This window comes from Gallus gallus, chromosome Z, assembly GCF_016699485.2.
Source record: "Gallus gallus isolate bGalGal1 chromosome Z, bGalGal1.mat.broiler.GRCg7b, whole genome shotgun sequence".
Lineage (NCBI taxonomy): Eukaryota > Metazoa > Chordata > Aves > Galliformes > Phasianidae > Gallus > Gallus gallus.
In genome coordinates, this window is record NC_052572.1 from 32,184,731 (window position 1) to 32,198,364 (window position 13,634).

At 39.7% G+C, this 13,634-nt stretch overlaps 1 protein-coding gene across 18 annotated transcripts in view; it reads right to left on the minus strand.

Annotated features, from left to right (window-relative positions):
- The window catches only part of FREM1 (FRAS1 related extracellular matrix 1), a 69,310-nt gene that overhangs the window by 26,927 nt on the left and 28,749 nt on the right, over positions 1-13,634 (minus strand). For 10 of the 18 annotated variants that reach the window (XR_003072178.3, XR_005842735.2, XR_005842734.2 and 7 more), the window contains 9 exons: positions 13,331-13,424; positions 12,485-12,737; positions 10,955-11,152; positions 9,610-9,795; positions 8,888-9,084; positions 7,798-8,020; positions 6,384-6,528; positions 3,004-3,145; positions 494-689 (listed from right to left, as the gene is read on the minus strand). Coding sequence is in view for 13 of the 18 variants with exons in the window: in XM_004949102.5 (XP_004949159.3) it covers positions 494-689; positions 3,004-3,145; positions 6,384-6,528; positions 7,798-8,020; positions 8,888-9,084; positions 9,610-9,795; positions 10,955-11,152; positions 12,485-12,737; positions 13,331-13,424 (1,634 nt within the window). In the remaining 5 variants the exon portion in view is untranslated. Of the gene's footprint in view, positions 1-168; positions 690-3,003; positions 3,146-5,827; positions 6,000-6,383; positions 6,529-6,938; positions 7,043-7,797; positions 8,021-8,887; positions 9,085-9,609; positions 9,796-10,954; positions 11,153-12,484; positions 12,738-13,330; positions 13,425-13,634 lie in introns of those variants that run through there. The other 8 variants (XR_005842736.2, XM_040655924.2, XR_005842737.2 and 5 more) reach the window with 8 other exon arrangements.

Sequence of the window (13,634 nt, forward strand, 5' to 3'; positions counted from 1 at the left end):
CAGCACAACCTCTCCGGAAACCTGTTCCGATCTCAGTTCCAAACTTAACGTAGTGATAGGCTATCCTCACCTAATTTAGTGCTCTAAGAGGTATCCCATGAATGGTGATTGTAAGACCATAGCATAAACCTAGAAGTCAGGGACGGTTTTGAACAGTGTTTTGCTTACCTTATTACATTCTTACCATTCTTCTGTGCTGCAATTTACTCACATAAATCTAGTTTCAGAAGAACATTTTCTACTGTTTGAACAGCAGCTGGGATTCCTGGGAGGCAAGGTGCAGTGCACTGCTCTAGGCAGTGCCTTTTCAGATCTCAGAATCACTTCTGCAGCAGCTGGAACATCAGAGCTCTGGCTAGCAGTGAAATCTGAGCAGATAGACTTTGTAGTCTGCAGGGAGATTTGCCAAGGGCCTGCATAGTGCTATCAGGACATGTATCAAGACATTTTTTCAGAAACAGACACTGTGAAACATGATCAGGCAGATCTTTACCCTTTTCCATGTCCTTGATATTTATGTAGAAGTCTACAGCTGGGGACCTGTTGTACCCATCCCACAGATAAAATGTGAACAAGTCTTGGTTCTTGGACCCTATAGCTCCTGTGTGGACGTATCTCACAAGGTTCATATCCAGTTCTTCCTGAGTACACTTCATTCCGGTTTGGAGAGTCACCCAGTCTCTGCCTACCTAGAAAGAATGAACATCCTTCAGTAAACAGATGCAGTCTCCTATACATCCTCCACAGTTAATTCTGGTTATTAGCAGATGTGACGGCTGACAGTGACAGCTTCCTGGCTGTCTTCCTAAGCTTTTGAGTCTTTGCACTTACAATATTTTGTGTTTTGAAGGGTGGTATATAGCTGCAGTTGCTCCCAAGGATCTGTGAGGCTGGAGAAAATATAGCTATCACGAAAAAGTGAAGGCAAATGGAATTTCGTCACTTTTACTCTGGTAAGTACATTTCTACACACTTCTTGGTGAGACATCAGTAAGATGAAAATTAGTTTGCTGACCCAGCTTATGATTTATTTCTTAATTAGACAAAGCTGGTCATATTTCTTTCCCAAACCATATCTTGAAAAATGGCGGGGAGTTGGCCAGGTAGGCACCCACTGCTGGGGAACTAGATGGGAATTGGTTGACAGGTGGTGAGCCATTTCTTGTGTATCACCTGTGCTCGGGGAAGTATCAGAACATGTGCTTATATATATGCATATATATATATACAACTATCATTACTGTCATTTTTTTCTCTTCCTTTCCTGTCTTAGTAAATAGTTTTTAATCTCGACCGACGAGTTCTACCTTGTTCATTTGTTTGTCTTCAATTCTCTCCCCCATCCCACACAGACAGTAGAATCAAGTGCACCCTCAGCAAGTTTGCAGATGACACCAAGCTGAGTGGTGCAGTTCATACAACTGAAGAAAATGATGGCATCCAAAGGAATCTGGACAAGCTTGAGAAGTGGGCACATGTGAACCTAATGATGTCCAACAAAGTCAAGTGTAAGGTACTGTTCTTGGATCAGAGTAATCCCCGATATGTGTACAGACCGGAAGAACTCATTGACAGCAGCTCTGTGAAGGACTTGGGCTTCTGGTGAACAAAAAGCTTGACATGAACCAGCAGTATGTACTTGCAGCCCAGAAGGCCAGCTGTTCCCTGTGCTCCATCAAAAGAGAAGTGGTGAGCAGGGTGAGGAAGGTGATTTTTTTCCCTTTGCTCTACCCTCATGTGAGCTCATCTGGACTACTGAGCCTGAGGCCCCCAGCACAAGGAAAACATGGAGCTGGCAGGAGTCCAGCGGAGGACCACAGAGATGATCAGAGAGATAGAGAACCTCTCCTATAAAGAAAGGGAGCTGGGCTTGTTCAGCCTGGAGAAGGCTGCAGGGAGACCTTCCATTTCTTAAAGGAGGTTTATAAACAGGAGAGAGACCAACTATATACTCTGATAGTGACAGGAGAAAGGGGAATGGCTTTAAACTAAAAGAGGGCAGATTTAGATTAGATGTTCAGAAGAAATTCTTTACTCAGAGGAAAGTGAGGCACTGGAAAAGGTTGTACAGAGAAGCTGAGTGTGCTCCATCCCTGGAAGAGTTCAAGGCCAGACTGGATGAGATCTTGGGCAATCCGTTCTAGTGGGTGGCAACAATTCCTGCAGCAGGGGTTTAGAACTAGATGATCTTTACGGTCTCTTCCAACCTAAGCCATTCTGTGATTCTATGACATCAAGCACACAGGGCTCAAGTACACTCAGGTACCTTCTATATTCAAACTCAGCACTCTTGTCCTAGTGTACAAGTCTCTAATAATTCAAAAGTTTCATGAGGTCCAGAGATTCTTGAAGAGACCCACAATTAAAATACTTCTGCATTCACAAATCCTGAAAATCACTCACTTTACAGTCTATTATATGTGCACATATTCAAAAGGAGGTATTTTTTTCTCTTGTTGTTCCAGTGGCTTATGTTTGGTTGGCAGATGATTATCTTTCCTTCCCCTTCTAATCTTATAATCCTATCTCCATTCTTGTTATATATTTTCAATCTTATTCCTTTTTTCCTTTCTTCTCCCCATATTTTTGTTCTAAATCGTTATTTATTTCTTCCTCTTTCAGGCATATCTCCTGCATTTTTCCTGAACTCTGAAGTAATGTCTTACTTGTTACCTTTCCTTATCTAGGAATTTTTGCTCCCTGCTTTGTCATCTGCTTTCACTCGCTCTGAGCCGACTCTCTCAGCATCTCTCTCCATTGTCACCTCAGATGATCTGCTGTGCTTTTCATCTTCCCTCTACTCTTGTTGAGGATATTGGCCTTAAGTGTCAAATCCTCTGAGAAGGGATTGTTTGGTTTAAATACTCCTTCTACTGTTGAACGAGCCGTATCAGTCTACTTTAAAACATGAAAGAGATTTGGGAGAAAAGGAAGACAAGCTTCATTATATCCTAACAAGACATTGTTTGCATGCCTACTTTATGCTGAAGTACAAAGACTAACCTTGAGTTGAAGCTGGCCACTTTCTGGAAGTCTTTCAAATAAGTAGTAAATTCTCTCCCTAGGGGTATCTTTATCTTCAGCTGACAGAACAGCACTAGAAATAATTCGAGTTTCACCCATATGCACCTCTATATTATCCTTCCTGCAAAAATTAGAAGTTAAATATTGATATAACAAAAGAAATACAAGTTTTGCAACACATAATTTCTCTTCTGGGAATACAGATTACTCAGATGCTGACAGAAATAACTGAAGAAAGAATGGAATGAGGGTCCTGATTTTATTTCTCCTTCAATACAGAAGAGAAGCAGACAGGATAGACCAGCTACTTCTAGCAGTGGGGAAAAACAATAAAGCAGCTACCTACAACATTATGGAATTTACCACATCTGTCTTTTCCCCCAGGTCCTGTTCCATTTACCCTCTCACAGTGATGGCAACATAACCAAGGAGGCTGTGTTAACATGTTACTGCTACTACAGACCATAGAATATTAGCTCCATTGTGTCTTAAATAAAAGATTCTCTTTCAGTTGAATGCTATTTTTTTATCTTTAATAGACTCTGCCCTACAAAGTCCTAAGTGACTTCTCTATGCTCCACATTGCAAAATTTTTCTGTGTTCTTGATCCAGAAGAAATAGTCATCATTAGCCAAAACAAAATTTAAGAGAGCTTTGGGGAAAATCCCACATGGTTTGAAATAAGCCCAGAGAGTTGCTTCAGCAAAATTCATTGACTGTGTTTCCTGTTTCTGTTTTCAACTAGTAACCATCCACCATTTTGCCTTTGCATATGCTGCTTTACTATTTTTTTGTTAGCTACCTTATATTTATGTAATGTAGCATCCAAATCACACTATAAGACTACAGAAAAGTTTCAAAGAGCTTGGAGGGGATTCAGCATATTCAGGAATGGGACCTGCTCAAGCTAATCCACCCAGAGGGCACAGAGCAGGTTCAAAAAGGACAGATTCCTTATGCATTTTGGCAGCTAAGCTCTGCCAGACTCAACTGAGCATGTGCAAGCCGAATTATTTCAAAGACCAAATATTGGTGGATTTTTACAAAAATTGCCAAAGATGTTCTTCCTGGAACAGCCATTTCATTTGCTAAACATGAAGGGCTTGCTTCAAGATAGAGTAACAACTAAGATTTTCCAGATAAGGCCTAAAAATTATGTATTGATATCTGAAAACATAATTACTGTCCTTGGAAAAAAAATTGCGCTTTTTTCATAAAGTTTCCACATTCAAACCGGGTATGAGGCACAGAGATTTCATGTCTGGCAAAAAGACAAGCAACCAGAATGGGATCATATAACAAGGCATGTCGAGTCAGATTGACAGGTCATGAAACTTTAATGTTTTACTCATGTCACTGATAATCACACTGGGGCTTTGCAAACTGAAAGACCAGGTGTCTGACCCAAAGACTGTGTAAGCTAGGGACTAAAAACTCAAACAAACAGTGACAGAAGATAAACACATTTAGGTACGTTCTCCAAATGGATTCTAGATCCCAACACATTTTTCTGCATAGCAGTTAGTCAGTTAAGTCTTTATAGCACCCATATATCTGCTCTTGAGACGAAACTTTCAAGAGGAATGCATGGGGGCCTTACATTCCCCAAGGGCACTCTGTGCTAAAGGATGCAATCCAAGTAGTGACAGATTGAGTTTTTGGCAGTCACTGTAGATAGGGACAATTTGCCAGCCATTCTTCAGTCTGTTGACCACAGCTAATGGAGATGAGAATTGAAACTCCTCAAGGCAAAAAGGTACACTTAGATCAAAGGGTACTGTCACGTGTTCACCTGTAAAACACTGCGGTGGCATAAGGGAGCTCTTACTGCACAGCAAAGATGTGACAGCTGCATATGATGGTTAAACTACTTCTATGTCAAGTTGGACAAATTAGAGTACTACTGCCTAACTGCTGGCATCATACTGTACCATAATCGAAGAGTAACAGGTAAGAAGCATCACAGTGGAAGTCTAACAGGTAAGAAGCATTAAGAGCATACACTGAAAGAACTGTTTGGAAAGGAAATGGCTCAGTGTATGCTACTGTTCACAACAGAAATGGCAAATGGTTTCCAGATCCAGCTGGGCAATGGTTTCTGGACCCAGCTGGGCAAAGATAAAAACACAGCTTCCTGCTCTCCACCACATTTCTTCACAGAAAAATGATGAAAAACAACATACTAAACTTTAACAAGCAAAGGACAAACTAGCAGTGGCATTTAATCATTATCAGAATCTGATATGACTATATAAACTATATCCTTTATTCTAACTCAAAATTTACTTTCCCCCTAGTTATCACTATGTGGCCCTTGATAATCCTCACTAGAAAACAAACATTTGTTATTGTAGGAAGATCTACATTGTAAACCAAGCATTCAAAATTCTCTAGAATAGTAAATGTAGGTCCGGTTTGAAGGTAAGCCAAAACTAGACTATTCTGTAGCTAAACATCCTGAGGGATCAGAATTCCTATTTTAATGGCAGCCTGCATGACAGGCTGTGAGTCATTTCTAAAATGTAGGCTTTGGAGCCATATCCCCAAAGCTTTCAGGCCCCCAGCTCTCCATCTGCCTGCCTAAGGCTGGAAAGCAGCCAGGAGGATGGAGTCCCTGACAAATACTCTGTGGCTGAAAAATGAGGATCCCAAGGGATAAGTTCCCTGCTGTAATGTCCAGGAGGTTCAGCTCACTCGCAGCCAGCTGTTTATATGAAAATTGTCTGCCAGGCGATTTCTGACCAGATCTAATTCATTTATGAATACTAATTTTGGACAGCAAAGGAAGTTAGAGTAGGTATACCTCTTCAAAGGTTGAATTATGGCTGAGAAGTAGAGTATTTTTAGTAGAAAATAAGATAATCGCCAAATTGAAAGACTTTCCCTAGTGAGACAAGAAGATATCGACTTTGTAGACTCTCTCATGCCAAAATCCAGAGTTGCTTCCAGAGGGGTGTTTGACACAGGCAGTTGCCCTAGAGAAGAGGAAAGTAAAGCATCTGGGATGGATAATGTGGTTGACATGTGCAAGTACTGCGGCTCCCTGGTCCAATTTTGGATTTGGTTGTGAAAGATAAAACAAATCTGTTGTCCATCTTTTAAAATATTTTCTCTGTAAATGCAAATACCAGCTTTATTTTCTTAATATTTAGCAACATTCAGTATGCCCTTTTTTCTCTAAAAATGCTTTTACAAAACAGACTAATAGTGAATGACCCACATGGAAACATCTGTGTTGGCATTAGTCTGTGACTAATTATGGTGTCCTCTCCCTATCAGTCACTGATTAGCTGTTTTGATCATTTTTGGATCATTTTGTCTGAATTTTTTCCTGTCAGAGACAGGAACATGTGGCTTACTTGCTCAGCACTGGTTTCTCATCATTAACTGGGATGACCTTTACTGAAATGGTTCTGAGGACTTTATGTTTCCCATCTGATAGCTGGATTTTAAAGCTGTCACTGAGGCTTTCTGAATCGTCATGCATGTACATCAGTTTCATACCTATACATTGGGGAAAAAAATTAGGAAAAACAGAGGGAGAGAGAGAGAGAAAGACACAACAAATCAATCTGTCTCCTGCAAAATATTTTGTACTGTTTTGCTCTGCTTCCATCACTCTTCTTCCATCTCCCCTCTATATACTACTGTTTTGTTCTGCTTCCATCACTCTTCTTCCATCTCCCCTATATATACTCCCTGGCCACAGTAAGTATTGTTCAACACCAAAAGATGAGTTTGGTGAGCTTCTTCTATTCATTAGTCTAACAGTATACTAGTGACTCAAAGACACTAAGCCTATCAACCTGAAGGAGCAATCTCCTTCATAAAATGGTCTCTGTCTGCTCTCCTCACCACGACACATTTTAACAGGGAAGGTAGAAAGGGTAGGATCATCAGTTAACACTTCTCCGTACCTCACATAATCTTCAGGAAGCTTTAAAGTCTTGGAGAAGAAAGCTGGACTTGTGGCTCTGGCCCTGGACAATCAGGAGATGTGGGCTGAATATGACTGGTTCTCCATTATGGAAATGATGAAAAAGTCCAGCAATTGGAAGAGAGTCAAAAATAAGACTTGAGAAGTCTTAGTAATTTTTCTTGGTTACGCATTTTTGAGGGATATTTCTTGATTGGTGGAAAAAAAGTATTTTCCTCAGGATTTGAGGACTGAGCTACATTTTGAGTGGCAGAATTAAATTCATGTCCCCCTTGATACTGACAGATACAGTTTCCACACAATGGCCTCAGCATGGAAGAATCTACCATAGCCTCAAGTGTTAAATACAAATTTAATCACATGTTCTTGAAAGAGGTTTGCCACTTCAAAGTAAGTTAACTGACATTGAGCTATTGAGCCCTGTTTTATACTCTTGTCATTTACAGCAATATCTAACCCCAAGATTTCTCATAATCAGCTAATATGTTTTTAAATCAGTTTCTTTGTCTCTATTTTAGGTGCTGTGAAACATTTTGAAATGTGTTTGCTGATGTGTTTCAGTACTCCCTTTGTTTCTTTCAGGGCAAACGGTCTCTCTAGACATATTACTACCCTTTCCGACATGTAGGACTCCCAGGGTGAATTTATTGACAGTTCCTCAAATTATTAGATAACATTAACATTAGATAGGTTTATTTCTACTCTTAAACATTCTCTTGGAAGTACCCCTGAGGCAAATGAATAAACTACTGATGCAGATTTCTTACTTTGCCTCCATGTCTGTTATGAATTACTCAAGGAATGAAAAACTATCATCAGAAGAACACTGCACCTACCATTCTGCAGTAGCTCCATAGAAAAGTCATGAACAAGCAACCCATGGTTGTGGTGTTGAATTAACTCTTTGTAGTGTAGAATATCATTGCCATGAACTCCGTTAATGAGGAATCCATGTGAAGGCTGCTGCACAACACCAAATACCAAGTGGTCTTGAGGCACATCCAGATCAACAGCACTGATAACAGAGAGATCCAGCTCTTTCATCATACCTTCTTGAACCTGAACATGAAAGAAAAAAAAAATGTCATACTCTTTAACATAAAAAAAAGAACTTACAGTATTTTAGCGTGGTTCCCTAGGCAGGCAATTTTTGTTTAGGATACTGATACTGCCTGTTTCCTCTGTCCTTTCCTGGGTAGTTTTTGAGCCAGCTACTGATTTCAAACAAGTTTTAGAGTAATAAATGATTAAAGTGATAAGAGCAGAAGGCATGATGTGATAAGGAGTTCGTATCTGCCACTAGTAATAGAAAAGCTTTTACGTATGTAAATATTATGTTAAGCATTAGGGAATGCACAGAGAAGAAAACATTTAAATAGGAAAAAACATCTGTATATACATTACGCATAAGTATATATGTACAATATAGATATGTGAATATATGTGTATGTTCAGATCTATAGACATGCATGCACTTTTTATAATAAAGTAAGATAAATTCATGCTTCCTTAGCATGGTTTTCACAGAGTTATTATTTATATTAAAACCACAGTCTACAGAGAAGGGAGAGACTACACCAGGTACAAAAATCACTCTGCAAAAATTATAGTTTTATAATATAATATAGACTGTAGTGAAAGCGGAAGTATAAAGATCCTTCTGCATTCTAGATAACTAATTTCTTTGAGTCCTCACTTACTTTACTGCAGGTTACCAAACAGAACTGTGCACAGCTCCAGTCTCACCAAAACTCTGTCTTACAGATTTAATGGGATTTAAATGAGCTGTTTCCTGAAACAGGCTGAATTATGCAAAGGAAAGGGAAGATGTAGAGAAACGTGTTCAAAAAAATGCTTTGACTCATATTAGTAAGTATCTTCTGGTATAAAGTAATTCTATGGCAGGCATTTTACTTTTTTCCTTACAGTAATGTTTCTTGCTATGAATTCTGGGACTTCATCATTGGTTGGGTTGATCAGCACAAAAAATGGAATCTCTGCTGAACGATGCAGCCCATCGGTGACATAAAGTACAAAGTGGTCTGCTCTTGGCTCCATTCGCATGTGCCTGGCTTGTACATAGTTTATATTCAGGGCTTTCAGGTGCTTCAACTGAAACGAAGCTAGAAATTTTAGAAAATGTTGAGTTAGCACGATTGTTTTCCTGCCCACTGGTCTGACACAGCATAAACATATCTGAAATGATTTCCTTCAATGACCAAATCACTTCTGAAACTTTGCCTTGGAGATTAACACAGGATCCAGGTTTCTCAAATTCTCAGCTACAGCACTTTATCGACAGAAGTGAAGAGAGGCTGGGAGAAGCTTGCTTGAGAGAGTGAAGGGGGAGGCAGAGAAAGCAGATTAATGTCTCATATTGCCACCTCTAATAGATTGCAGCTGGAATGCATAAAAGCAGAATTGCCTTGTTTACTCCCAGTACCTCTTCTTCACATTTGCAGAACTGCGGACTCTCTTTGAAGTCCTCCTGCACAGTCCCACTGCTCTTAATTTGCCAGCAGCTGCTTTCATCAATAAGACCACATTCGTGCTCACACCTGCATCTACCTCTCCACAGCCCACTGTACTGCCCTCTATGAGCACTCTGTGTTTCCTCTGCTTCATTACTGTACAGTGCATACACTTACCTATACTTATACCAACGTTGCTCTTCTCAAACCCAGGAGAAGGCAGTATATTTTCAATATAACCAAACTGAGGAGGAGAAACCAAGACAAACTCTAAGTCATCCGCAGGGGTGTCAGGGTCGGTGGCAAACAAATGGTTAGAGGTAAGGGCTGCTGAGGAGCCCTCCTCCACAACAAACCTTGCACCTGCACAGAAATATAAAAGAAGCATTACTGCATATTTAGCTCGCTTGCTGTTGTATTTGTTAGTAAGACCAGAAATAATAAATAAGGAGGAAAAGACAATAAGTTCTGCGTTACTGAATTCAATTTGCTTTTGAGATTTTTGCTTACACTGTCAACTTTCCCCACCACAGAGCAGAGAGGAAGGGTATCGCAAATTGATTTTACTGGTAAGTTATTAAGTATGGCTTACGTGCTGTTCAAAATCAGTTGTTACCTCTGTTTGTCAGAGCATTAATTACATGATAGCTGTTACGAATTGCACATAATGAACCATTTCTCATGCACCACTGCATAATTTCCCTGCTGGGACAATGCTTCATTTCCAGAACATTGCTTAGGTGATAGCCTGTAAATTACAAAACTACCCATACATATGCTTAAATATTCTTTGGAATACAGAACATATACATGATGCCTACAAACAAATGACATTGAAAATGACAAGCATATAGAGAACACAACTTTAACAAGTATATCTCATCCAAAACCTGCGATTAAATGGAAATTTCACTTACTGTCATGTCGTTGGGCTAAATGTACATTACCACTACTATTTCTTTTTCATCTGACTGTTTTTGATTCTGAAAAGTACTGGTCAAAATGTGGCTTCACTATTAATTCCATCAGTTACAGACATAGTCTAGGATTGCCTTTATTCATCAACAGAATATAGGAAATAAAATATTTCCTCCCTTGTTATTTAAATATTTATTCAAACTAATATTTTATTGTGTAATGTTTATCATGCAAAGGTTGATTTAGAGTTATATTTTGGCACTGTATAAACCTAACCATTGTCTGCGCCTAAGTTTAGGGATGAGGTGTTACTCAGTTTTACTCAGACACAGCTTATGTGCACAACAATTGATGTGCATAGATGGATAGGAGCAGATGCAAGTACTCTAATCTCCAGCCACATGGTTTAAGCATGCAGCTGAAGAGCCACAAGCCATTACCCGCATTTGTACTTGCAACTGAATTTGGTGGTTACACTGCACTAGCAAAAGAAAAAAAAAAAGGAAATTCTGATTCAAAACTTCTACATGCTGATCTCAGCTGACTCTTTCAGTACTGCACAGCACAGTTATAATAATATGCTATAGTGAGAGGAAACTTTTACCAATTGCAATGGATGGAGGTTGGTTGTCCACTGGAAGTACAGTGATGTTAAGGTCGTACACTGGGAGTGGACGGTGAGGAGGAACTGGAGGAGGAAGAAGTCTATCATAACAGCAGTCTTTCACATCTGGGCCGGCTTCATCATCAGAAACAACAAAAGTTAAGGTCTCAAAGGTAAGAGTCAAGCCAATCTCTCCACCTGAAAAAAAAAAAAAAAAAATGTTGCAATTGAGAATAAATGTCCTACTGTAGGGAACACAAACTTAATGAAGGAGAACCTTGTATCCTGGTAGGAGAGTCTGCAGGCAGCAGATGAAGAGAGACAAAAATGACTTAAAAAAAAATTATGGTAAAATGACTGGAAGCTGACAGCCCTTGCAAGAAGAATCCAAGGGTGAGTGCAGCCCGGTTCTCAGGCTGATACACTGCCTACAAAGGGCAGTGACTCCCTGCCCCACTTACAATAAGTGCTGGCAGCACATTTATCATGTAGAAATTTGGGAACATGAAACACAGGCAATCGTGCCTGTGAAAGTCAGATTCTGCCCCTTGTTGCCCCTGCAAAGCACTGCCACAAAAAGAGCATTCTCAGTATCTTAAGGATACTGAAGAAAAGTTTGTTATGAGTAGTCATAATCAAGTACTTCATTCTCTTCTCAAATACCAGCTGTTCATTTTAGGCAGTGCCAAGCCTGAAAATATCACATATATTCTCCACACTAGCACAAAATTACAGATTAATTACACAGAAAAATGGAGTCTTTGGAAAAAGAGAAAAAGAAAAAAAAAAAAAAAAAAGATTAAAGCTGTCATCAGGGATGAAGAAAAGAGAATCCCTTTCATGCTAAGAACCAAATTAAGCAGGAAAGGGAGTTAACCAGCTATTGATTTCTATGAGTAATTTAAAAAAAAACATGTTTGGGGATATTAAAGATAAAACCACAAAATGATGTACTTTTAGAACTGCAGTTTTCCTTGCAGGATCTGGACACAATTCTTAGCCTTGTGGCAAAGATGGGCTGTAAAAAGATGGACTCTCCAAAAATGAGTTCCCCTGCAGACTGGCAAGGCGAGCAGGTAGTGCCTCAGGTTGTCAGCAGTTGTCTACTAAAATTCTGCATCCTCATATCAAACATTACATTACTTGAGCTATACACAATTATGGAAGAAAATTAAAGATTTCTTTAATATCATGAAACAAATAAAAATACTCCATTTAGTTCCTGTTTTATCAGTAATTTTCCTGGGGAAAAAAAAAATCATACTGTATCTGCAGCAGTGAAAGATATTTTCCAGGATTTTGATGATTTCATGTGCTCGATCTACTTTAATTTTCAGTTAAAAAAGGAATTTGGAAATGACATTGAAGCAGTTGGTAGTTTTACACCATCAGACCTGTTTCAAAACCAGCTTAGTTTTTTCTCCAGTCACAACACTTGTGGTTTCTCAGCAGCTCCTATTGCAAAGATTTTGTGGATTTAGGTGAGGATTTTCCACCAAAACCATCTGACCACCTCCCGGTCTCCCTTACCAGTGTGCTTATAGGTGACTAAGCCAGAGATGACATCAGCCTGGGAGAAACGCTCCACAGCAATGCCGGCTCTCCTCAGCACCCCCTGGGAGGGCTGGCGAACCAGCACAAACACCAGCTTCATGTCATCACTGTCTGCATCTGTGGCATATATGTACTCCGAGGAGAGGACCACTTCTTCACCCTCCGGGCAGCTTAACACATTGATAAGCCCTGTCTGCACAACAGGTGGCTCATCATTCATGGGCAACACCTAATCAGAAAGAGAATTTAACATCTTTTATTGTCATTACAATGAAAACCTGCTGTTTTAAATGTTTTGCTTTCTGGTTCAAACTAGCAACGCAGTGTTAGGGTCAGAATACATAGCATTCACTCTGTGAACTGCATTGAAACAACTGAATTAGGGCCACTGTTAAAATCCAAGAACAAAAGTAAACCAAACTAAGCAGACTGTGTGGAATAAATGGTACACTTATCTTTCTTCTCTCTTCAGTTTCACAGTAAGAAAGATGAAAGGTGCACTGCATATCTTTAAATGGACTGCACATCTTTGGCAGTGATATTTATAGTTGGAGAATGAAAACTCCCTCCTATGCTTAATTACAGAGATTACGATTCCAGGCAGAAGAGCTCAAGTTAAAGCAAACACAAATGTCCTTCAAACAGTATGAGAAAAAACTGGGTTTTACATTTGGCACAGTACCCTGAAAGATCGTGCAAAAAAAAGGAAGCCTAACAAATCCATTATCTCTCAGCTTCTAAGGGAATATAAAGATTTTCAGAAGGTAAGCTTTGCAGTATTTTACACAGACAAATGCCCTTGGAAGTTTGCAACACACTGACCTTGACCTGCAGGGTGAACTCTAAGGAGTGGATGCCATCCGTGGCTACAAAAAGGACTTCATCTGTAAGAGTCTCAGAACCATCATGCCGATAACTGAAAAAAAAAAAAGAACCAAATTAATTTCACCCAGACAAAGAAGCTGTGTTTTCTGGTCATGACAGATAGTGCGGATCCCTCCAAACCAGAAAGCCAACCAACCCCTGTGCAAGGGTGCGTATCTAAGACCTGGAGTTCTAGATCACGGTGGATTTGGGGAGCTTGTGAGACGTCCAGCATGAAGAATACCCCCAAGATAAGACAAAA